The sequence below is a fragment of the Nomascus leucogenys genome, chromosome 9 (genome assembly GCF_006542625.1).
Source record: "Nomascus leucogenys isolate Asia chromosome 9, Asia_NLE_v1, whole genome shotgun sequence".
NCBI lineage: Eukaryota > Metazoa > Chordata > Mammalia > Primates > Hylobatidae > Nomascus > Nomascus leucogenys.
In genome coordinates this window covers 92,171,203-92,197,937 of record NC_044389.1, presented here as the reverse complement: position 1 = coordinate 92,197,937, position 26,735 = coordinate 92,171,203, and the positions used below count along the sequence as shown (strand labels likewise).

The following is a 26,735-nucleotide window of genomic DNA, read 5'->3' as shown; positions in this document are numbered from 1 at the left end:
GGGAGGGAGAAGTGGGGGCTGGCGGTGTGGGCGGAGCGTGGGGAGGGAGGCCGACTAGCGCAGACGGCGGGGAGAGAATGGGGGAGGGGTAGGATGGGGGCAGGGGCAGAGATGGGCAGAGGGCAGAGGGCGGAGCGGCGCCGGAGCGGGCGTCATGGCGCGGCTCCTCTGGTTGCTCCGGGGCCTGATCCTCCGAGCTGCGCCTCGGCGGGCGGTGCGGGGCCAAGCGGGCGGCGGCGGGACCGGCACCGGGCCGGGACTGGGGGAGGCAGGTAGGACGCGGGTCCCGCAGGCCCCACCGCCGCCTACGGCTTTCGGCTTCGTTTCACCGGCTGCACCCGGGAGCCTAGGGCGCTGCCCTCCTACTGAGCCCTCCTTGGGGCGCCCCTCCCCCCTCGACCCGAGGATCTGGGACAGTGGATTGTAAACTTGGTGGCGGCAGGGTGGGGACTGACCCCTGTGAGAATCCGAGGAAATGAACAAATGATCCCCCTAAATGTGCGCATAATTGTTTTTTTTTTTTTCTTGGCTCGGGGAGTGGGGGCGTAAGTGGGGCTCGGGGACCCCTGACCCCTATCCGGGACTCCAGGCGAAGGCCCGCGGTCTGGGCTGCAGCAGCCCGGCCCGCGCGCCCCTGCGAAGGCCCCTGGTATTTTGCACGGCATCTGAGAAGCAGGCAGTTCAGACTTGGAGTTCCTGTGGGTGTTTCCTGCCCTTCTGTCTTCCCATAAATGTGTCTAAGAGCCAGGGAGACTGGGTTGATCATTTGTTCCTTCTTTAAGGTGACGGCCATTGTTAATGACTGAGACAGAGACCAGGGCGAGCGTGTGTGTTGTGTGTGTGTGTGTGTGTGTGTGTGTGTGTGTGTGTGTTTTCTGCTAAATGCCTTTGGATCCTCTCTTGGTCTGGGTACCTGCACATTTCACCAAGCAGGACGGAGTCACCTCGGGAGACCTGTGCCAGCTACCCCTGTATTTCAGTTCTATTTCAGGGTAACTTAGTGCCCCAGGGGATTGGCTTCCTGGGCGGTTGCCAGACTGACCCACTCAGAATCCAATTTTATATGTGTTCATTGAAGACATTCAGAGATACCCAACTGATGAAAATCTACCAACTCATTCTGAGCTCTTTTTAGCCCCTGAAGTTTTCGAAATGCAATATTAAAAGAATACGTAACTAAATAACAGCGTTGGCGTTGTGGAATGTTATCTCATCCAACATGACTTCCAGCTATGGCCTTTCTAATCAGTGGTGTCTCTAGTCAGTCTGATGACATTTGTTGTGAGCCTACTGTGTGCCAAGCATTGTATTGGTGAGAACCACAGGTGATAGAAACAGGTCACAGTTACCGATGAGCTCTCTATATATAACCCCTTGAAAAAGGATGGTGGTTTTAGCAGTAACTACTTCATGGCTGTAATTGCTGCTGTCAGAAGCAGCCTAATGAATTGCCCTGGGATCTGAAGTTCTCCAACAACATTAAAATTTGGCCAGACACCAGTAGGTAACAGGAGCTATGTACCTTATCAGCACCCCTCCTGGGAATTTATTGGAAGGAAATAGTTCAAAAGAAGAACAAAGAGATATATGCAAAGATGCTTTAAACACTAGTCTCTTACAAAATGGAAACTGACTGTAACCCAAATCAGTTAAAAAAATACTTACGTAAATCATGAAAATTCAGTCCAACAAACTGTTAGGCAGCCATTAAAAATGATAAACAGGGAGCAGTTCTGTGGTGAAGGGCTTGGGTATGAATAGATGCAGATTTTAAATCTTGGCTCTCAGTTACTTCCTGGCTCTGTGTCTGAGCCCAGGCTGCTATTGCAAAACACCATGGACTGGGTGGCTTCAACAACCGACATTTTCTCACAGTTCTGGAGGCTGGGAAGTCCAAGATCAAGGTGGGAATGGATTTGGTTCCCGATGCAGACCTGCTTCCTGGCTTGCAGTTGACTGCCTTCGCCCTCTGCGTTCACGTGACTGGCTCAGGAAGGACCACTAATCCCTCAAGAGAGCCTCACCTTTACAATCTAATCTAAAACTAATAACCTCCCAAGCCCCACCTCCAAATAGCATCTCATTGGGAGTTAGGGCTTTAGCATATGGGAGTGGGGAGAGGAGCAGGGAGGAGAACATATAACATTCAGTTTGTAACAATGTCTTTGGACATGTTTCTTGAATTTGGTAAGTTTAAACTTCAGATTTTTTTTTCCTTCTATCAAATAAGGATAATGATAATGGTAGGGTTGTTGTACAGAATAACTTTTTAATTAAATATTTTGTTACAATGCTTGACACTTAGCAGGCACCCAATAAATGTTAGTTATGATTACATAAATAAGTGGAAAGGACAAAAATGTAGCTACATTTAACTTACATCATGGGCTTATGGAGTGTTGAGAGAGAGAGAGAGAGAGACATTGGGAGGGAGGAAATGAGAAGATATTGAAATGACAGTATTTTTCTCCAGTGCTGCAATTTCTCATATGCTTACATATGAGAAGCTAAATGTTGCATAATTGGTGCTTGAACAAGAACAAGAACTAGTCTAAACATTATTGCCTACCGACTAAAGCTTTCACACACATTAAAAATAGTGTAAAAGGTCCACATTGATAAGGATTAAAAGAACCATTAAAAATGTCCTTTCATATTGTACTTAGATGAAGTGATTTTTTTATCCAGATTGACAAAGAGCAAACTGAAAAAGGAAAGTAAGAAATATTCTGGAGCAAAAAATCTGTTGCTTCAGGAAAATATTCTTTCTAGAGATGACTATGCTAGGAAACCATCCTGGGCATAGGGTTAAAATAGTCCAGGCCCTGTGGTGGGAGAGACTAATTCTGCAGATCAGAATGGGCTGGGGATTTTTTAATAATCAGTTTCTAATGAGTTCCATTAGATTCAACACATTATTTATCAAAATGGAGTGAGCTTATGTGTGACAATTGGCAGTTCAGCAACTGTGGCCAGGAAGGTTAGCAAAACCCGAAGGAGGCACCTAGTAGGTGACCATAGGACCAAGAGTGGATTTCCTCAGGGATGAAAAAATTGAGGCCCACCCCGTGGAACTTCTGACCAACAAGATATATGGCCTGTGCAAATCACAGCACACACAGAGAAGGGAACTCCAAGGAATTTGAGTTTATTAAGGCATAATTCAAAGTAAAGCTGTGTAGTTATCTCATGCAATAGTAGCAACTGATAAATGTTTTCATAGTGAAGATAGCAAGAGAATGTAGAGGGAATCTGGAAAATGCATAGCCCCCAAAGGATGAGCACGTGGTGCAGAGGACAGAAAATACCTGCACACACACACAAAAGGACATAACCAGTGTCAAAACCTCTCTAGCCACAGTAGCCAGAAGACTTGACTCATTCCCAGGTGAGAGACCTTGTCGTGTATCTAATGTACACGTGCCTAAATTGCTGTTTGATAAAACTGCTCAGAATTTACTCATACTGTAGTTTTTATTTAAACTTTGGTTGTTTTCTAAAGCCCCAGTGTGTTCACTTGCTAGGGATCCCATAACAAAATATCACAGGCTGGGCAGCTTAAACGATAAAATTCATTTTCATACGGTTCTGGAGGCTGGAAGTCCAACACCAAGTAGTTTTGGACTTCTTGGACAAGTCCTGAGATTTGTCCTGAGATTCCAGGACAAGTCCTGAGATTTGTCCTGAGACCTCTTTCCTAAACTTGGGGATAGCCGCCTTCTTGCTGTGTCCCCAGGTGGCCTTTTCTCTGCTGTCCCTTCCTCTTATGAGGACACCAGTCTTATTGGACCAGGGCCCCCTCTTAATGGCCTTATTTTAACATGATTGCCTCTTTAAAGGCCCTGTCTCTAAATGCAGTCACATTTTAAAGTACTGGGGATTTGGACTTCAACATATGAATTTGGAAGTTGGGGGGCAGGGAGTGTCACAGTTCAGCTCATAACATCCAGGTCAAAGAAACCGCTTAAAGTGATACAGCCCACATATAACCTGGGTGTACCCAACTGAGCATTTGTCATTTTGCTATCAAAGCGAAGTCTGTCTGCGCTTGACTGAGCCTTCTAGGCTGGCAAATCTGCAGCTAAATGTTGCATAATTGGTGCTTGAACAAGAACTAGTCTAAACATTATTGCCTACCCACTAAAGCTTTCACACACATTAAAAATAGTGTAAAAGGTCCACATTGGTAAGGATTAAAAGAACCATTAAAAATGTCCTTTCATATTGTACTTAGATGAAGGCTTAATTCTTTTGGTTAGCAATTTAAATACTACTTATATATTTTAAACTTAAAAAGAAAATATTACGGCGTGGCACTGTGTCATGCACCTGTAATCTCAGCTACTTGGGAAGCTGAGGAAGGAAAATCGCTTGAGTCCAGGTGTTCAAAGCTGTAGTGTGCTTTGATCATGCGTATGAATAGTCATTGTTCTCCATTCTGGGCAACACAGTGAGACTCGGTCTCTTAAAAAAATTAGGGCAGAAGGAGAAGGTGGTGTCTGAAGAACAGATAGTCACTCTCTAATAGGTGTAACAAAATATAGAGGTGTGGGAGACGGAGCTGGGAACCCAGACCAACTCAAGCCTTAGGTTCAAAGCGAAAGAAGTACATGTTTAAAGCTCAATTCATGAGAGTCTCACTGACTTTTAGCTCTTCTCCAATTCCCACTTTCCAGTGTCAGCTACTATATTGTACTGCCTGTTGAGTCACACTAAGGACAGTGCTTCCAGGAGACAATTGGGTTTTTTCTAAGCCCATTCCACTTCCTGCCTGAAAGGAGACAGGAAGATAAAGCTAGCTTCACAGACTGTAAATTCCAACCTTCGTACCTGAAGTTGGTCCTCTTACCAATATCCACAGGAATAATGCAAGATCTTTGCCAAAGCCAAGAGGAGGGTGTTTTATCATGATGCTGTTAACTCCTTTCCTTGACAAATGTCAATGATAGCCAGAGATGAGGTCTCACAAATTCCCCCAAGGGACCAGAGTTTAGACCTGGGAGGAGGAACCCAGGACATTGACTCTTTCTAGCAAAGCCTGTTCTTGCTCTTTTTAGTGCCTCTGGCTAAAGCATTCCCGTTTTAAATCATTTGGGGTGGCCAAGAACAGATAGGATCCTGAACAGAAGTGGCAAAAAAACAGACAGGAGGAGGCTTGTATTAGTTTGTTTTCACAGTGCTGTAAAGAAATACCAGAGACTGGGTAATTTAGGAAGGAAAGAGGTTTAATTGGCTTACGGTTCCACAGGCTGTACAGGAAGCATGGCTGGGGGGGCCTTGGGAAACTTACAACCATGGTGTAGAGTGAAGAGGAAGCAAGCACATCTTACATGTCAGAGCAGGAGAAAGAGAGAGGGGGGAGGTGATCTTTTAAACAACCAGATCTCTCGATAACTCACTATCACGAGAACAGCACCAAAGGGGAAATATGCCCCCATGATTTAATCACCTCCCACCAGGCCCCACCTTCAACACTAAGGATTACAATTTCACATGAGATTTGGGTGGGGACACAGAGCCAAACCATATCAGAGGCAGTCACTTGTTCCATTGTGACAAGATGGAAAAAGGGTAGATGTAGGTATTGGTAAGTGTGATGGTTTGGTAGCAAGAAGGTTTGTGGCTTTTGATTTTGTGAAAGAAAAATCTGTTGAGAGGAAGGGGAGACATAGTAGAGACCATGGTTTATGGAAAGTGGAAAAGGTTTTTTGTTTTTTTTTAATTTCAATAGGTTTGGGGGGAACAGGTGGTGTTTTGTTACATGAATAAGTTCTTTCTTTAATGGTAATTTATCAGATTTTGGTGTACTCATCACCTGATCAGTGTACATGGTACCCAATGTGTAGTCTTTCATTCCTCATTCCCCTCACACCCTTTCCCCTCTGAGTCCCCAAAGTCTACTGTATCATTCTTATGCCTTTGCATCCTCATAGCTCAGCTCCCACTGATGAAAGAGAACATACGATGTTTGGTTTTTCATTCCTGACTTACTTCACTTAGAATAATAGTCTCCAATTCCATCCAGGTTGCTGTGAATGCCATTATTTTGTTCCATTTTATGGTTGAGTAGTATTCCATAGTATATATATACCATCATTTCTTTATCCACTAGTTGATTCATGGGCATTTGTGTTGGCTCCATATTTTTGCAATTGTGAATTGTGCTACTATAAACATGTGTGCAAGTATCTTTTTCATATAATGACTTCTTTGCCTCTGGGTAGATACCCAGTAGTGGGATTGCTGGATTAAATGGTAGTTCTACTTTTAGTTCTTTAAGGAATCTCCACACTGTTTTCCATAGTGGTTGTACTAGTTTACATTCCTGAGAGTGGAAAAGGTTTAAAACACCCATTGCAGAGAAAGGGGAAGAGAGCTGACTGGGGAAAGATAATACTCACCATGGTTCACTGAAACCCCAGTGAGATGAGTAACTTTGAGTTTATAAGGACAACCCTCTTCCCAGGTGGGGGATTTTCTCCAGTAGTGCTTGATGGTACAGGGGTAGCCATAGAGAAGACAGTTTTTTAAATAAGCTTTTTTATTTTGGAATAATTTTAGATTCATAGAAAAGTTATAAAGATAGTACAGAGTTCTCAAAACCCCTCACCCGGGTCCCCCTGGTTATCTTCTGACATCATCGTAGTACATTTGTCAAAACTGTCTCTGTCTTTCCTTGTTTTTCATGACCTTTACAGTTTTGGGGAGGACTGGTCGGGTTCCTTGTAGAATGTCCCTCAGTCTGGGATTGTTTGATGTCTCTCCTCACAATTAAACTGGGATTATGGGCTACTGGGAAAAATCTCATAGAGATGAAGTTCCTTTCTAGAGTCATGTGCTCTTCCCCATCTCTCTCCCCAACACTGAGACACACACGCGCAAACGTACACTCACACACTCACACTTATTTATATTTCTCTTGCTAAACCATTTGAGAGTTGCAGACATCATGACACTTTACTGCTAAATATTTCAGCATGTTTCCTAAGACCAAAGATGTTTTCCTACAAAACTGCAAGACAGTTTTCCTCTCAGGAAATTGAGCACCCTTGTCTAATACATAGTTGATATTCAAATTTCCCACCATATACCAACAATGTCTTTTACAGCTTTTATTTCTAGGATCTAGAATTTAATAAAGGGTCACACATTGGTTTTAGTTGTGGAGAGTCCTTCTTTTGAATAAGTTCCCTTAATTTTCACTTACGTGATTGTTTCTTCACGAGCCACCGATTGAATGTTTTTGGCAGGAAAACTTTACTGGTGATGTTGTGTCGTTTCCAGGGCATCACATCAGGAAGACACGATGTCACTTATTCCATTGTTGGTGATGCTAACTTAGCCTACTTGGTTAAAGTTGTGGCATTTTCTTCTTTGTAATTAATAAACTTTGGGGTTGTATTTTGGGAAGATGTGACTATTCTGTTCCCTAGCAGTCTTTCATCCAGAGGTTTTAGAATCCTCTGATGATTTTTACAAAATGGTGATTTTAAAAATTCTATACTTCCTTCTTCATTTATTACTTGACATTCTGCATAACTCTGAAGGCCATTGAACAATAGTAATTATCACATAAATACATTTTGTTTTGTCTTCAAAGTGTCAAATACCCCAAAAATCATGTGTTAACTGAGGTATATTCCATAGGAATTTCAGAGATCTATTTCCATAGTAAAAAGAAACCCCTGTAGTCTTATAAAGAGTATATTTAATAAAAGATACCTCCTAGGGGAGCTCTTGTGTAAAAATAATAACAGTAATAAAAAGAAGAAAACTTTTAATATATTAAATAGTTTAAAAACCTTTTAGCAAAATGTAAGCAATCAACTATATGCATCACTGGAAATGCAGTATTGTTCAGTAATATAAACTGGAGAGGTGATAAGTCTTTTCTTGCCGAAGGACAATTTAGGACTTTTTTTGTAACCTAAAATGAATTTCAACTGTAACTTCTGACATGTTTGATATATAGGTGCTGGCATCACGGGCATTTAACATTTCATCTTCAGTGCCATAGTCAGATTACTAACCCTTTGGACCTCTGTCATCTGTAAACTGAAGAGTTGGACACATTATAAAATCCTTTCAAATTCTTAATGTTGGATGATTAAAAACATTTATTATAGGAGTTGGGCTTCCTACTCCCTTTGGCTAAAGAGAGTATTGCTCTAGTTACTTGGTTTACACTCACATGAATAAATGTAGTAATACAGATGCCAAGGCGAGTAGGAAAGAGGAAAACAAAATATGGACAAAAACCATGAAGCATCATAATAGATTATGGTAGGTCTGTTTCTCTTTCAGGACTATATGCTATGGGAGTTTCTTCTTTTGTTCCATGCAAGAAGATTTTTAAAATAGAGACCTCCTTTGACAAAGAAAATCAGAGATATCCTTATAAACCAGCAAGGGAGAAGAGTTTAATAACCGACTAGCTCACGGTTCTTTTCTGTCCAATGCCTCAATTACTTCCGGCTAGATCCTGACAGCAACTGCTCCTCTAAAAGTCATCAGAGAAGAGAGGATCAGTTTCTACCCTTAGGTATCCGAAGGGAATGTATTCTGCATTCTTTCATATTTCAGCTGCCTCTTTCACTTCTATGCCCCAGGAGGACTAGAAAACCGGCTCTCTAATTCTTATTAATTTCTTATTAAATTACATAGTCAATGAAGGCATTTTGTGCCTGAGCCTTCTGGTCCCCATGAAGAATAACCTCGTGGGAGAGAGAGGAAGGGACTGGATTATTCTGCTGGGTGACAGTACACTTAGGGAAAAAGGCCAAGGAAGAAAAGTCCATTAGGCATTTTTGTTTTAATTTTTTAAATTCCTGTTTAACAATACAGAGTCTCTTGCAACGTGTGAGCTGCCTCTTCCCAAGAGTGAGTGGCAAAAGAAGCTAACCCCAGAGCAATTCTACGTCACGAGAGAAAAGGGAACGGAACCGGTAAGCTAAGCTGGTTTACAGTTTTCTGATCGCATGTGTTGGCAGTGAGGGGGCAGTTGGAATAGGTCCAGCTATGAATCCCAGCTGCCCAGCAACACTCCACAGGCCTGGTCTTCCTCTTCCATTGTGCCCTTCTCGGGGTGTTGATATCCATCGAGTTGCAGAAACCTGAAACTTTTCCCTGGACACAGCATCTCTATTCTGACTCCTAAATAACCTTCCTGTCATTTCACTTCCGTGCACCGCTGTTACCTCCCCGTGGGGCCAAGTCACCATCACCTTCTCTGTGCATGGCCATTCTTGCTCCAGCCAACCCATTCTCCACACTGCAGCCAAAGAGTTCTTTGGAAAACACAAATCTGACCATATCACTCCCCAGCTCAAAACCTTTGGTGGCTGCCCAGTGCTTTCAAGGAAAAAGAAAAGTATGAGGTGGCTAATAAGGTGCTAACGGCCCCTGGCTCCCACCCCTATCCTCAAATCCAGCCATCTTCCCTCTTGACCCGGTACTTTGGCCACACCACCCTTAAGCTCTCACATGCCCTGGGCTCCCTTCTCTTTTAAGGCCTTTGCACCCAGCCTTCCTTCTTCTCTCCCATCATCCCTCTCCACACCCTCCACCCATTCATTCAGACCTACCTTGTAGCTCTCAGCCCAAATCTCACTTTCTCTGGGAAACCTTCTCCTACCCCACAGCTAGGGTCGCTTCTAGCAGAACTCTTCCTTCATAGCATTTGCCATCGCTGCTATAACCCCTGGCACCTAACGTAGTGGCTGGCCATAGTAGGCATCCGAAAAATCAACTTTTGTGAATGTTGAATGACTGCCAGGTAAGAGGTGGAAACATTATTTAAACTGCATTTGGCAATCTCAGCTTTCATTCATTTTCTGAGAGAACAACCCTCAGTGGTTCCTCATTGTAACACCACTTTTTACAGCGCTACATTTATCTCTCTCTCTCTCTCTCTGTGTCTGGGTGTGTGTGTGTGTATACAAGTTTCTGGGGTACTTGAGAAAATTTGTTACACATATATAAAGCACAGTAATCGAGTCAGGGTATTTAGGGTGTCTGTCACCCGAATAGAATACATTTTTGTTAAGTGTCATCCTCCTACTCTGCTATCAAACACTGAGTGTATTCCTTTTCTCTTACTGTATGCTTGTGGACTTTAAGCCACTTCTCTTCATCCTCCCCCTACCCCCTGCTCACCCTTTCCAGGCTCTGTTATCCATTTTTCCACTCTCTACCTCCATTTGTTCAAATTCTTTAGCTCTCACATATAAATGAGAACATAGTGCCGTGTTTCTTAACAAGTGGTCTGTCTTAGACCCAAATATAGCTACTGGAATGTAGCTTTTTTGAATTGAACTTTGTTATTAGATATTTTTACTAGTGAAGCAGATCCCACAGAGTGGACCCCAGCCCTGTGGCTTCAAACATAGTAGAGTATGAATGTTTTTTCCTTTGTCAGCACCTGCAACTCATGTCACTACCCACGTGCACTGCCATTGTAATCATGGTCTCACTCTCAGTTTCTCCAATGCTAAAGTCATCAGAAGGGCCAGCACATCCCAGTAGAGTCTCCTGAAATGCTGGTATTTTTGAAAACTTCCTGTAGGCGGGGTTTTACTAAAGCCCTCATTGGGAAAGAGACTACATTAGCCATTTGTGTCGACTGCACCAGGGAACCACATGATACTCTGTGAGCAGTTGTATGTATTCCCAGAGTATTCTAAGCCAACCCTAATTCTCAGGTACAGAGCCAGGCAGGGCTTGGTACATAGAGAGACCCTAGAGATGAGCTGCCAGATGTTTAGGAAAATAAATCTGTGGGCTTCTCAAACAGATGGTGCAATATACTCTCTGCATTTGGCCATTTGACAAAATGAGCATCATTCATTATTTTAACTAATGTTATAAATCCCTTTCCATGGATCCATCTCCAAGTTTAACTTTTTAGAGTATTGCAGAAATGTAAGCCTTCATCAGCTTTGTTCACCTAAGAGAAGAGAAATAAAACATCGAAGGCTTCTCTTTGGTGACTCTAAATTAAAATTCAGTCCCGCATGTTTTTTCTTGGGCAACAGTAATATGCTAGCACTCTGCTAGACCAATGAATAAATTTACAGGCTGGCTGAGCAATAACTGAAAGTCAAGTATCAATAGAAGGGAGGTTTTATGCAGGTCATTCTCTGTCTACTCTCCAGATCCACTCTCCACAGGCTTCCCCTGCTCTGAGCTCTAGGAAGAGTAAGCAGCTCCCTTTCCCCCTAGCTATTGATTCAGTTTAGCCAGTGGGAGACAACAGTGAGATCAAAAGGTGGGATGGAGAAATCGCTAGGGCTCAGCGTTCTCTCTGTGGAGCTGCAGGTTGGTAGTGGCTGTGTTCCTGTACTGCAGGTGGCAGCTCTTATAGGCAGCCCTCCCCTGCAGGTGCAGCCTCACCGGGTTCTGGCCACTCCCTCTTCCTTTGTCCCACAGGCCTAGTGGAGGCCATGGCTTCTCAAAGTCACAAGCCCAGGGATGGGTTGCCCTCGCTTGTGGATTTCCATTGGCCCTGTCTGCACCTTTGTAAACAGTCCTGTGTAAAGTTATCTGCAGTCATCCCTCTTGAGTGTGTCATCTGTTTCCAGCAGGTGCGTTGTATTGACAAGATGGAATGGTGAACTGCCATTGGTCCGGAAGACCTTGCAATCCCAGGGGAATCTTGAACATCATTCTCTCTCTGACCCTGGCCCCTCCCTGTGCAGCCAGGCATTTCAGTTCTCTCTTCTAAGTATTCTTGAATCTCTTCTCTTTCTTTTATTTCCACTGCTCTGTCTGAGCAGGAGCACCCTCCAGGCCTGCCTGTGTGATGGAGGTCGGATTGCTCTCTGCCTCTGATGGCATCTTGCCCCATTCCAGTTCATTCTTTACCTGAATGTCAAGTGATCTTTCTAAAAACCAACTCCAATCAGGCGTACACCCAGTTTACAAGTTTCCAGCAGCTTCACATTTCCAGTAGGACACAGTTTAAGCTCTTTGTCATGATCTAACCAACCCCATCTGGCCTGGTCTCACCTGCCTTCTGGCATCATCTCTCTCCATCCTCCTCTTTGCCCTCTTCTTTCATGTGGGCCTTGCCCAAGGTGTTCTGCCTGCCAGAAATACTCTTCCATTTCCTCATTCAATTAACTCTTACTCTTCAAAAGTCAGCTTAGTGTTGGCATTTTTCTATAATAAACAACAATCAGTTGTGTAATTTAGAATAATAATAAAAGGTTAAGAAATAAAAAGACTCCCTTCCATCTCAGATAATATCTGATACAGACAGCCTTTGTGGAAACCCCCTCCTTCGTAGTGATGGGTACAGTGCTACCTGAACTCCATGCCATCTCTATCCTAGCTGTCACCACATGGTATAAATTGTCAGCTCATGTGTGTCTTCCTCCCACTTAGGTAGCAAATTCTTTGAGTGCGGAAACTGTTTTGCTGCCCACCTCTGCAACATTAGCACCCAGCTCAGCCTGGGTTTATATTAGATTATCAGGTAAATACTAGAAATGAGATAGAAGCTTAGTTTAACCCTAAATAAGTTACAGGACTTGCACAAAATTGGAGAGGGAGGGAAACATCAGGAAGCTAGACAAGGAGAGAGTGGGTAGATGTCCTTTCAGAAACTACGTTGGCAGAGTATTCCTTTTCATTGTTTTTTTTTTTTTCTTGAGATGGGATTTTGCTCTTGTTGCCCAGGCTGGAGTGCAATGGTGCGATCTTGACCCACTGCAACCTCTACCTCCTGGGTTCAAGTGATTCTGCCTCAGCCTCCCAAGTAGCTGGGATTACAGGTGCCTGCCACTACACCTGGCTAATATTTTGATTTTTAGTAGAGATAGGGTTTCACCATGTTGGCCAGGCTGGTCTTGAACTCCTGACCTCAGGTGATCCACCTGCCTCGGCCTCCCAAAGTGCTGGGATTACAGGCGTGAGCCACCGCACCTGGCCTTCATTGATGTTTTAATTTTTATTTTGCTTACTGTGACAGCAGTTATCTGTCACTTCCTCTTTCCAACTGCCCCCCCCTGCAATGAGGAGATTATGTTTTGAGTCTTCCCAGGATGTCTGGATCCTATGAAAAGGCTTTTCTAGATCAGCCTTGGGATTGGCAGTCCTGTTTTGCATGCGTTCATCTTCAGCCCAGGTGGGAAGGATGGGAAACTTCCTCTTCTTCTTCTTCTTTTTTTTTTTTTTTTTTTTGAGATGGAGTCTGGCTCTGTCGCCCAGGCTGGAGTGCAGTGGCACAATCTCGGCTCACTGCAACCTCTGCCTCCCAGGTTCAAGCAATTCTTCTGTCTCAGCCTCTCGAATAGCTGGGATTACAGGCATGTGCCACCACACCTGGCTAATTTTTGTATTTTTAGTAGAGATGGGGTTTCACCATGTTGGCCAGGCTGGTCTTGAACTCCTGGCTTCAGGTAATCCACCTGCCTCGGCCCCCCAAAGTGCTGAGATTACAGGCATGAGCCACCACACCCGGCCAACTTCCTCTTCTTTACAGCTGCTAACTAGTGCCAGTGTTGGGAGCAGGCATTTGAGGGGACCGGCCATAAAGGACCAGCTCACTACTGTTAGGAGATCTGCAGCTAAGTTTAGGGTTTTAAAGAAGGAAAACATCCAAGTGTGCCCAGATGGTAGGCTCAGTAGGTTAATTTGAATTTGTCTGTTATGCAGCTCACTGAAAATGTGCTGTTAATACTACTACAGGGAATTTGGATATTTGAACTGTGAATTTTTTGAGTTGGGAAGCCTGGAGGGGTCTGAAGATTTCCTGAGTCAGCTTTGTCACTTGGTGAGCTGTTCTGTGCTCTGGCTTTCCTCTGGCACATAGGAGGGGATAGTGCCTGCCGCCAGGCCCTGTGATAGCGGATCTTCATGGTCAGCTTGTGCAAAAGTTGTTTTTTCTTTAATTTTCTTTGACAAAGGAGATGACAAAAGAAATTGGGCAAAAATTGTCTTTAAAAAAAAAGTCATCAGCTGGGTGCAGTGGCTCATGCCTGTAGTCCCAGCATTTTGGGAGGCCAAGGCATGCAGATCACTTGAGGTCAGGAGTTCGAGACCAGCCTGGCTAACACGGTGAAACCCCGTAAAAGTACAAAAATTAGCCAGGCGTGGTGGCGTGCACCTGTAGTCCCAGCTATTTGGGAGGCTGAGACAGGAGAATCACTTGAACCCAGGAGGCAGAGGTTTCAGTGAGCTGAGATTGTGCCATTGTACTCCAGCCTGGGTGACAGAGTGAGACATCTCAAAAAAAAAAAAAAAAAATCAAGTTTGAGAAATAACATTTTAAAAAATATTGACTTGGCTCATTCATTGACTTCTCTCCTTGTTCTCCTCTCAGAATACCTCTGAAAACTTGCAAACCCTGTAACCCACAATGAACGTAGTAATTTCATCTAAGTAGTAACCTGGGCACTGGGGGGGGTGGGGAATCTAGCTCATTATTTAACATGTATTAAGTATGCTGTGTCCTAAACATTATGTGAAGCATATTAGAGGCAAAATCCCTGATCTCACTGAACTATACTTTTTATGTATTTATATTCTGTCTTTAATCGGAGATTTCAAAGTGTGTTAGGCAGTGGACTAGATTGTTGTATTAACTCTTTTAAAAGGGAGACCGAAATCTCACACAATCACAGAGGACAAGACTCTTTTCTTGCTTTATCACCGACTTTGATGCTCTTGGATGAAAAGTCCTGTATGAATACAAAGATGATCAAAGTCATAATTTGAATATTGGGTGCAATAAAGCCCCGGCTGTAAATACATCTGCAGGCTGCTTCCTTGGGAGCATTATAATTTTCTCTCTGGCGTTATTTGCACTTCGTCAAATTAGTACAGAAATTCCTTGATTTGGGGACTTACCTAGGATTTAAATCTGCTGTTTCAACTCCTGCCGATAGTATGAGAAATCTGAACGTGACATACCTAATTCACTTTCAGCCTTTCAGCGGGATCTACCTGAATAACAAGGAAGCAGGAATGTATCACTGCGTGTGCTGCGATAGTCCACTGTTCAGGTAAGATAAACAATCGAGAGCTATGGAAGGAGACCAAACCTCCAGGTTCTTACCGCTCTGTTTCATTTGAGATCTTGGATAAATAAATACCCGTAATACCCATTTTGTTTTTTAAATTGCGCTTCTCGTTTTGCATTGTTTTTGTAAGGAGAGCCATTCATTTAAGATACTTGCCTGTCTTGACTTTTTTTTCTAGCATTTAGGGCCATTAACAAGACTTCTTAGCTTATATTCTTCCTTTCTCTATCCTCAAGAAATAGCAAATAAATAAAACTTGGTGGGCACCTTATGATAAAGCTATTAGAGTGGTTTTTTTTTTTTTTTTTTTTTTTAAGAGGGCAAGTATTGAAAGAAATCTAAACCATGATTATATTTGCTGGGCCATGTGATTAAAACTCTCTCCCAGGGAAAATGGGTTTATAATTTAATTTAGGAAATGTAGAATTTTATGAGGATAGATTCCCCACAATGCTTGACAGTAGTGAATACCATACCCTCTTCTATATAGCTAAAAGTAAATTTAATTGTCCCTTGATTTCAAAGCCTCTTTTAAGTCAATCAGGATCTGAAATCTCTCAACAAAGCCTTTTTTGTTTAGACATGCAGGAAACAGTCTTTAAAAAAAGTAGATTCGACGGAGAAGAAAGGAAAATATCTTTGAAGTCCTATTTTTCAGAACTTCAAAGATGTTTTCCTTTCTTTTGCATCAACCCTAAATTGGTTTAGAATAAAATATAAATCAAGCCAGCTCTGTGCATCGGCCATTAGGCAGTGCTTCCTTCTGTCCTCTGGGCTTTCAGCAGTCTGGGCCTTCCTGCCCAGCTGGCTGCTAATGTGGGCTGCCTTAGGAAGTGGGACCCGCCTGCAAAGATGAGGAGCGATTAGTATCGATTTTCCTCCATGCTCACAGATGGGCAGGCCTTTGCCCAGATGCATTCACGTTGGCATGGGGGAAACTAGAAGGAGGTTAATTTTTGCACAGTAAAATGTGGGACTCAGGTTTCTGAGACAATAGTTATTTCTTGACCTTTGGTTCTGTTAAAGAGGAGAGGTAGGATTTTGAGATGGCCCATGAGCTTTCAGCCATAGAACCATGCTGCCAGCATGTCAAAGGCTCCCTTGTTACTGCAGGCACCAGGCAGTGCTCTGTCTCCCTCTTCGCACTATGAATACAGAAGATAAATCATCCTCACAAGAGCATTCTCCTAAATCATAGTCTTCACTCTTCCCCTTCCTTGATGTTCTGGTTTCTGCATCTGAAAAAGGGGGGGCCTTCTTCCCTTCCTTTCACCTTGCAGGCTTAGTTGTGATGTCAGAATACTGGAGCCAGGAGGGTCCCGAGTCCAGAGCAGAAAGCTCTGTCCAGTAGAACTTCCTGTGGTGATGGAGATGTCTGTATCTGGCCATGTGGTAGCCACTCATCACATACGCTTGTTAAGCACTCAAGGTGTGGCTAGCGTGGCTGAGAAGCTGACTTTTTCAATTTAATTTTAATTAATTTAAACTTAAAAGGCCACATGTGGCCAGAGGCTACTATATTAGCACAATGCTAGTTCAAATTAAGGAAGTTAAGTGACCAACCCCAGGTCCTGGAGGTTGTGAAGCAGCCAAGACTAATAGGAAAAATCAACCGATTCTCCAAAAGCCCATTGACCAAGTGGCCAGTTTATGAGACTGCCAATTCACCAACCTTATTTGTTTTTGTGTAACCATTTAGTTTGAGTTGAAATGTGTCCGTTTTGCATTCTTAAAGACTTCTGAGTTTGTTTCTCTTCCTCTTTCCTGTTGCTGCTACTGCAGCCGAAGGAAATGATATATTCCTGAAGATTATTTATGTTCCAGAATATACTATTCTTAAAGATGCACTCATTTATAGGAGAGGCAGTAGAGTGGTTAAGATTGCCAAGGTGTATATCCTGGCTCCATTGCTGTGTGACCTTGGGCAAATTTCTTAACCTTTCTGTGTCTGATTTCCTCACCTGTAAAACGAAGACAATAGTACCTAATTCATAAGGTTGTTGGGAGGATGATCTGAGTCATGAATTAATACATGGAAAAGCATAGAGCAATGCCTGACATGACTGACTCAGGCCAGGCACTTGATGCAAGTTAGTAATGATGTTTTTGTTGTTGTTGTTGTGTTGTTTTGTTTTTTGAGATGGAGTCTCGCTCTGTTGCCAAGGCTGCAGTGCAGTGGCGCGATCTTGGCTCACTGCAACCTCTGCCTTCCAGGTTCAAGCGATTCTCCTGCCTCTTGAATAGCTGGGATTACAGGCGTGTGCCACCACGCCTGGCTAATTTTTTGTATTATTAATAGAGACGGGGTTTCACCATGTTAGCCAGGATGGTCTTGATTTCCTGACCTCAGGTGATCCACCCGCTTCGGCCTCCCAAAGTGCTGGGATTACAGGCATGAGCCACTACATCCGGCCGTAATGATGTGTTCTTAAGCAATAGATCCCTCTTAGGGCTATATACATGAATGTGCTTTTGATCCTGAGGAATTCTGGAGGATATATTCTAATTAATGAGAATATACAAATGCAGACTATATTCCTGAGCCTTCTTCCTGTTCAAGAGGAGTTTTAGAAATATATTCTTGTTTTGCCTCTCATTTTCCTTCTCTTTCTGTCTCTGGTCTCCAGTCTCTATAGTAGGAAGCAGAGGTACAGAAAAAATAATTCCTTCAAATGCTTGTGTAAAGTGAAAGTGAAGGGAAAGTTGGTCAACCAAAACTAAGTAGTTCTTTTAACAAGTAAATGCAGGGCCCACTCCTTTGAGCTCCCTGCTCCAGCTCGGCTGCTTCCTGCCTGGGACTTCCCTTCGTGCTGAGCTGGCCTCCTGGGATCTGCTCAGCCCCACTAACGCTAGTTGAAATTCCACTTATTTTTGGATCCCAGATTTCTCCTAAAGCCTTCTCTGATAGCACACACTGTGGGTTTTTTTTTAATCTGCTTCAAATTCCTATTAATTTATCAGTATCACACAATTTAGGACCTAATTATTCTCCTATTGGTTCAAGTATTTTGTTTCATTAAGGAGATAAACTTGATTAGCTTTCGAGTCCCTTGGCCATCTTATGCTTCTTGGACAAGGCTCATGGAAGTTGTTATGGGTTGAATTGTGTCTCTCAAAAAGACATGTTGAAGTCTTAATCCCTGTAAGCTGGGAATGTGACCTTATTTGGAAATAGGGTGGCTGCAGGTATAATTAGTTTAGATAAGATCATATTGGAGTAGGGTCAGCCCTAATTCCAAAATCACTGCTGTCCTTATAAGAAGAAGAGAAGAAGCCCAGACAGAGAGGAGACAGCCTTGTGAAAACGGAGGCAGAGATTGGTGATCTGCGGCTACAAACCAAAGATTGCCTATCTTAGAAGGTAGGAAGAGGCAAGGAAGGATTCCCTAGATGCTTCAGAGCCCTGCGGACACCTTGACTTTGGACTTCTATCTTTCAGATTGTGAAAGAGTACCATTTTGTGGTACTTGGTTATAGCCACCTTGGAAACTAATACTTAGATGCTCCATAAGTACTTATTGATTGGCTGATTAATAATATCCGTCCTGCTGCTTAGACATCATAGCAATGTTGGGACTATCAGAAGCTGTGGTTATGGGCTGAGCGTGGTGGCTCATGCCTGTAATCCTAGCACTTTGGGAGGCCAAGGCGGGTGGATCACTGCAGGTCAGGAGTTTGAGACCAGCCTGACCAGTATAGCGAGGTGGAGGTTTCATTGAACTGAGATTGAGCCACTGCACTCCAGCCTGAGTGACAGAGTGAGACTCCATCTCAAAAAAAAAAAAAAAAAAAAGCTGTGATTATGAAATCACGTGGAAGTGTGAGGGAAGTGGCTGCAACTTCTTGAGCACTTACATGCCAGACACTGGGCTCCAGTACTTTGCAAACGATCCTCGCCCTCCAATAAGGAGCTATTAAGACCCCCATTTAACAGATGCGAAAACTGAGGCTTAAAGAATTTAACTAACTTGCTCCAGGTCACTTATCTGGTGAGTGATAGTGCAGGGATTTGGGCTCCACTGCACTCTTCTTGAGAGTAGGAAGCACCCCAGCAATGAAGGAGCCCTCTGGGCATGTGGCAGGTGCCATGCCCAGGCTCTTCATGGGCATCATTTCATCAGACCTCTTGGCAGCGCCCCGTAGTGTTATTATTATTCTCATTTCATGTGAGGAAACTGAGAGCTAGGAAGATGAAATAACTTGTCCAGGGTTCTGTAGCTTACAGGTAGCCAGCCAAAATATGAACCCACAGTTTTGGACTCCAGAGCCCACATTCTTCACTAGCTGAGCTTCCATTAAGCCATGTGGGCAGCACCATTGACATAGGTGCCATCGCCTTCTGGTGCCTGCTTTCTGAATTACAGGTGTAAGTTTCCAGAAGACATAACCAGCCTCTCAGAGTGATCCCGGCCAGTGTAACTCATGAGTTCCCTTTCCAGAGCCTTGTTCCCAGCCTCATCTGCCAGACTTACCATCATTCTCCTCATCATCCTATAGTTGCTGGAATGAGTTTGGTGCACAGTTTTGGAGAGCTTCTGCCTCTCCAAATCAGAGACCTTTAATCAAAGGTGTCTGGGTCAAGAACCCCCAGAATGTGTCGTCACACTCCTAGGGACTCCAGACTCTCTTTCCTTAACTTGGAATGAAGTGACATTGCCCATCACTGCCACTTCCTCTCCTCCTTCTCCCTTTCTTCTTCCACATAAGCCTATTTGGAAAGTGTTTATTAAAATCTATTGTGGGATCACATATTTCATGATCATAAATCTTCTTAAGAGGAAACAGAGCCTGACACTAGTTCACCTTTTATATAACGTCCTGATGTTGTATGTACCATGAGTAAGTAATATTGTTAAAAAACTTTTGTATGTCCCATTCCCTCAAAGGAATATAAATTCTTCTAAGAGGTTAGGGTTGTCAGTTATAACCAAGTGCCTGTGCTGTTGGTGTGGGAACTGTAGAACTTCCAGAAATCAAGGAAAACCAAAGCAAATAAAACGAAACAAAGTAAAAATCCCTTAGAGTATATGATTCAGAATGGTTTTAGTTCTTCAAGGGCAAACCTTACAATCTGCTAATCACTTAAATATGTATATTGGAATTTTTGATTGGCGTTAATATTTCGGTTCCCAGTCTTAACTGATATATGTTAGGCCTCTCATATTACTTGGTAAAATCTCCAGATTCTGCTAATTGCATCAATAAAGGTTTATTGTTTCCCATAAAATGCTTTAATGAGTTTTTATTAGTCTTAGGCTCATTTATTTAAAAAATTTTATTGTATTCATAATTCTCCATCAAAATTCCTTTAATGATCACTAGTTGATATATAATGTTGAGGATGGAAAGACTGGGATTAAAAGACACTTAATGATGTTTTTCCCTGAGCAGAGTGGCCAGATGAATGTTTTTGAACCCTTGGAGGAGGGTTGCAAAGAACCCGACCTGAATATGCAGACACTTCTAGTTGGACCCACGACTGCTCACATTTCATAGATTTCTGGTATTAATAATAACAAAATATTAAAAAATAGCTACTGACTTATGTGCCATGTGTCAGGTACTATGCTAAGCATACATACAGAAAGTGAAGTGATAATGCCATTGCTATTGATAGCTTAAAAAAATCATGCTATCTATCAATTTAGAAAAGGAGACTTTATTTCTTCTAAAGGGTTACAGCCTTCAAGGTGGCCATCCCACAGGCTGGGAAGCGAGCCCCCAGCCAAGAGCAGATGCAGGCACTTGGAAGGGGGAGCAGCTGGGGTAGGAGCTTTATGCTGAGGGGTTGGCTAAATATACCTATTTAACAGATCACAGGAGGGGCTATGAAAATTCGTGAAGATGGTCCGGACATACACATATTGAACAAACATGCATGTAACATATGACCTATGTTTATTTGGGGGTAGAAACTTAACATTTAAATGTATTATAACTAGATCCTATACATCAAAAGGTCTTTCAGGATATGAAGGCCCACAAGTGCACAGCCTCTGTAAACCATCCAGAACCAGTTCATGGTCTTTTAATCAGGAGAAAGTTACTAAAATCAGTCTCTTGTGCAATCAAAGCTGTAGTTATGGCTGGTGGAAAGAGGGTCTCAGCTAGTCAGTGTCTGATGGTAGATGAGCTGCAATTGCTTCAACACTGCTTATCTCAAGGCCAGTGCTTGTTTAGCTGCTAGAGAAGAAGAAAACCACTGTGGCAGTTAGAGTTGATTCTTTAAGTGTAGGGGTGCGTGACTTCACCCTCGCCTGGCATGGCCTTAGGTCCTGTTTATAATTTGGTATATTATTGCCACAAAGAGTCTGTTCTGCCAGTCTTATGATCTCTATTTAAACATTAATGCTAGTCATTTGTTGTGTCTAAACCACGAAAGGGAGGGAGTATAATGAGGTGTGTCTGACCTCCTGTCCCATCATGACTAGAAACTCAGTTTAAAGGTTTTTCTGGAGTCCCCTTGGCCAAGAAGGGCTCTATTCAGTCAGTGGGTGGCTTAGAACTTTATTTTTAGTTTATACTTATCTATAGATTAGGACGCTGAAGCTTCAAAAAATTAAATGACTTGCCAAGGTGATACAGATGTAACAGACAGATCCCAGATTCACACCCAAATCTTTCAGAAGTCAAAGCCCTTCCTCTTAATGGCTATACTTGTGGTTCTCAAAGCCTGGTCTGAGGACCCCAGAGATTCCTGGGGGGGACGTTTCTAGGGGCTTTTCCAACCACACTTGAGGCCACTTGAGGCCACATCCTCTTATACTTCAATCAAAACAACATAGCAACAGACTGTGTTCAGAGGCACATATGAAGATTCAGTTGTCTTTTTTTTAAGCCAGATGTTAAAGAGCCTTGCAAAATTGTAAAACAGTGCAACTCTTCTCATGAAATGTTTGTTTCATTTTGAAAAGTATAATTATTTGTCATAAATATATGTTATATTAACATATAATAAATTTATTTCAGGTTGAGCATCTCTACTCTGAAAATTCAAAATCTGAAATGTACCCAAATCTGAAACTTTTTTATTTTTTGAGACGGAGTCTCACTCTGTTGCCTGATCTCTGCTCACTGCAACTACCGCTTCCTGGGGTCAAGTTATTCTCCTGCCTCAGCCTCCCGAGTAGCTAGGACTATAGGCATGCACCACCATGCCCAGCTAGTTTTTCTATTTTTAGTAGAGAGGGGGTTTCACCATGTTGGCCAGGCTGGTCTCGAACCCCTGAGCTCAAGTGATCCACCCGCTTCCACCTCCCAAAAAGCTGAGATTATAGGTGTGAGCCACCATGCCCAGCAAAATCCGAAACTTTTTGAGAACCAACATGATACTCAAAGGAAATGCTCAGTGGAGTATTTCAGATTAAGGATGCTTAATCATCAAGTAAAATGCAAAATTCAAAGAGATCTGAAATCCGAAACACTTTTGGTCCTAAGCATTTCAGATAAGGGGCATTGAACCTATATTAAAAAAAAAATAATGCACACAATTTGTAAATTCTGTTATAATTTATAATTTGTTAAATGTTGACATATGGAACTCATAGACAAAAGCTCTCAGCAATCCCTGTTAATTTTGGGGACACAGAGGGGACATGAGGGGTGCTGAGACCAAAATGTTTGAGAATTGCTGCATTACACAATTGTTTCTGTGGGAGTTTGTGCTGTCAGCTAGGCTTCCTTCTGAGTTCATAGTCTAGGGATTTGATTCTTTGCCACTTTTTCTTCTTAGATTAGTTTTTTTTTTTTTTGGCTGGGTCTAACATTCAGTTCTTCTCTTTCTTCCTTAGATAGAGCCATTTCCTTGCCACAGCAATTTTTGAAGTCTGTTTTCCCAGTGCCATTTAAGGGAGGTTATCCATCAGAGCACTTAGAGGGTGGGTCTTTGGTGAGTGGATCTGCCTGCTGTCTTTCTCCTTGTGCCAGCATCATGAGTCCCTGAGAGACTTCTGGAGGGTTAGGTTTCACTGCACTGATTGATGCCAGGTACCCAGGTGTATTAATTAATACTAATCATCACCATCACAGCAAGCATTCAGGGAACTTAGCATGTGCCCAGCACTGTGCTAAGCTTTGTGTCACACTTCACAGAGTTTCCCCTCAAATCCTCAAAACAGTCCTGTAGGATAGATATTATTCCCATTTGCTAGGTGTGCAAACTGAGGCTTCAAGAACTGTGGTTTCACACAGCTCAGAAGTGGCCAGAGGGAGGTTTTGAATCCCTGGTCAGGCTTCTGTGTTGAGATAACCTGAAATTCCTGTTGCTAAGCATGACTTTCTCATCAGAACTTACACTTCTGTGCTGCACCAAGATGATGATTTCCTCCAATCATTAGTATTTCATTTTGATTTCTCCCTTATTTACATTTTCAACACATGGGTTTGATCTGTGTTACCTAATATGCAACACAGTTCACAAAACACCATGTGTTTTTGATCCTTGTTGGACATCCAGAAAGAAGCCTTTAGCAACAAAGGATCAAGAAGTCCTTCCACTTCGAGAGGCAATGGCTTCGACAGTGAAGGTGCAGTGAGGACGATTCCCAGGGGACTGACTGTCACATAACTGGGCGTGGGATCTGGCAGAGGAGAATGGGAATGGATCCTGCTCCCTGGAACAACACATCGGGGCACCTCTTGGCATGTTAATGACAGCGTCATTAGCAGCTGCAGTATCGTTTATGTCTTCCACAGTTCTGAGAAAAAGTACTGCTCTGGCACTGGGTGGCCTTCGTTTTCCGAGGCTCATGGTACGTCTGGCTCTGATGAAAGCCACACAGGGATCCTGAGACGTCTGGACACCTCGTTAGGATCAGCTCGCACAGAGGTCATCTGTAAGCAGGTGAGATTTCTTATTTTGTTTTACTTTCCCTGATGCTTCCCCCAGTGCCACAAAGAGCTTTCTTGTTCTTGGCAAGTCTGGTGTCCTTTTATAGGGGTACTTTTGTCTTCACAACACATGGGTTTCTTTTTTGTTTTGTTTTGTTTTGAGACAGAGTCTCGCTCTGTTTTCCAGGCTGGAGTGCAGTGGCACTATCTCAGCTCACTGCAGCCTCCACCTCCTGAGTTCAAGTGCCTCAGCCTCCCAAGTAGTTGGGATTACAGGTGCCTGCCACCACACCCAGTGAATTGTTGTATTTTTAGTAGAGATGAGGTTTCGCCATGTTGGCCAGGCTGGTCTCAAACCTGACCTCAAGTGATCCACCTGCCTCGGCCTCCCAAAGTACTGGGATTACAGGCGTGGGCCACCGCACCCAGCCCAGAACACATGGGGTTTCTACACATGCCAAGAACGATCACTCTCTCCCTTCAATCTAGGCACTGCAAAAAAGAGAAAAGGCTTCTCCACCCTTTCTCTATTGTGGCCTTTCCTGGTTCTAACCTTCCACAGAGATGAGAACAGAGGTAGGATCTTCACCTTCTTTTGAGCAGGGATAAGGAGCAGGAAGCCCTTATCCTGCCAGAGTGACTGGCATCTCATCTTTGACTTACCCAGTGTGGCTGGCACCTCCATCTCTCCACCCTCCTTTTGCACTCGGCAGCGTGTCACTGGCCTGCAGAGCAATGCTGCGGGTGATGTCAGCATCCCTGCCTTCTGTGAGCCCAGTAGGAGAGAGTGGCTTAAATCCAGATCACAAATTCATTTTGACATCCTTAGCTGCTCATGTTTTCTGACTCATGGGTTTTGTAAAACACTACAGGCAAGCTGATTAAGATAGCATGGTTTTGGCCGGGCACGGTGGCTCATGCCTGTAATCCCAGCACTTTGGGAGGCTGAGGCAGGCAGATCACGAGGTCAGGAGATCGAGACCATCCTGGAGAACACGGTGAAACCCTGTCTCTACTAAAAATACAAAAAAAAAAAAATTAGCTGGGCGTGGTGGCGGGCGCCTGTAGTCCCAGCTACTCAGGAGGCTGAGGCAGGAGAATGGTATGAACCAGGGGGGCGGAGCTTGCAGTGAGCTGAGATCATGCCACTGCACTCCAGCCTGGGAGACAGCGAGACTCCGTCTCAAAAAATAAACAAACAAACAAAAAAAAGCACGGTTTTGCCGTAAGTAATAAATAATAATAACACACTGGGTACTACAATATTATTCAGTACTTACCCAGGAATTATGTTAATGCTTTACATGTAATGTATCAATTAATTGTCCCCACAGCTCTCTTACATAGGTAAGATAATTATATACATTTTTAGATGAGTAACTGTAAAGGCCCAAATTTAATAACTTGCTCACATCCTATTGATAAAGTAAAACTATTTACCATGACTGTGTTCTGCTTTCTTTCATTTCTTAATTGAATTCGGATGCAATAGACTTTTTCTCCTAACACAGATGTCAGACTCCGGAATGGAGTGATTTTGGGGGGGTTCGTCTGTCTGGTTTTACATAAAGAGCTTTGTTTGCATTTGGAGATGACAGATGCTTCTGTCCTTTGCAGTGTGAAGCTCATCTAGGTCACGTGTTTCCTGATGGACCTGGGCCCAATGGTCAGAGATTTTGCATCAACAGTGTGGCTTTGAAGTTCAAACCAAGGAAACACTGACCATCTTCAAGAGTGCCGTTCCCTTGCCACCCCTTCATGTGCACCCTCAGTTTCCATAATTAACTTGAATGACTTGTTTTATTTGCAATAAAACTGGGCTGAGTTTGCTGCTGTCTCCAGCGAGTCATTGCTTCTCTTAATTTATTTACCTGGAATCAACCTAATCCTGTGTGTTAGACTGTTCTTGTGTTGCTATAAAGAAGTACCTGATCAGGATCTGGGAGAATTTGAAAAAAAAATAAAAAAAAAGAAAAAAAGAAAAAGAAACAAAATTAAAGAGAGAAAAAAAAGAAATACCTGAGACTGGGTAACTTATAAAGAAAAGAGGTTTAATTGACTCACAGTTCTGCAGGGTGTACAGAAAGCATGGTACCAGCATTTGCTCGGATTCTGGGGAGACCTGAGGGCGCTTTTACTCATGGCAGAAGGTGAAGGGGGAGCCGGCGCCTCACATGGCAGAGCAGGAGCAAGAGAGAGTGGTAGGGAGGTGCCACACACTTTTAAACAGCCAGATCTCTCGAGAACTCACTCACTGTCACCAGGACAGCATCAAACCGTGAGGGATCCACCCTCATGACCCAATTACCTCCCAGCAGGGCCCACCTCCAGCACTAGGAATTATACTTCAACATAAGATTTGGAGAGGGAAAACATCCAAACCATATCACCCCAACTCCCACTTGGAGTAGAACTTCACAGAATGACAGAGGGATAGCTGTTTCCATCAAACACTTCCACAGCTTTGCCTGAGACAAGGGCACGACTCTGGGAACATCAGGAGGCTGATGGACTACTAAGCCAAAGAATTCCTACAAAAATTCCCTGCACCTTCCACTGCGTTTCAGTCCTTGACAGACATAAGTAAGGGATCAAGTGAGAAGAGGAAGGAAAATACAGGATCCAAGGAATCAACAATGCTAGCACTGAAAAGCAGAATTACGGAGGAACTGTGCTCTGGGAGCATATATGGTGATTGATCAGATGCATGACTTTTTTTCAAAATTTTAAATGCCTTGAGCATGCTACTTCCAACCATTCTACCCACAAATAAACTGCAATAGGACTTGGTTAGATTTCAATGATTATGAATAAATGTTCACCTTCATACCTTCTGGTTACAAAGCTAAACTTTAAAATGTCCAAATAAAACATTCACTAAAA

The 26,735-nt window shown here is 43.2% G+C and overlaps 1 protein-coding gene across 1 annotated transcript; it reads left to right on the top strand.

Moving 5' to 3' along the window:
* Nucleotides 1–26,735, top strand: MSRB2 (methionine sulfoxide reductase B2). Its single transcript, XM_003257707.4, has 5 exons — nucleotides 1–272; nucleotides 8,845–8,945; nucleotides 14,929–15,005; nucleotides 23,718–23,865; nucleotides 25,470–26,735. The coding sequence occupies exons 1-5, from the start codon at nucleotides 155–157 to the stop codon at nucleotides 25,572–25,574; spliced, it is 549 nt and encodes a 182-aa protein (XP_003257755.1). The 5' UTR covers nucleotides 1–154; the 3' UTR covers nucleotides 25,575–26,735.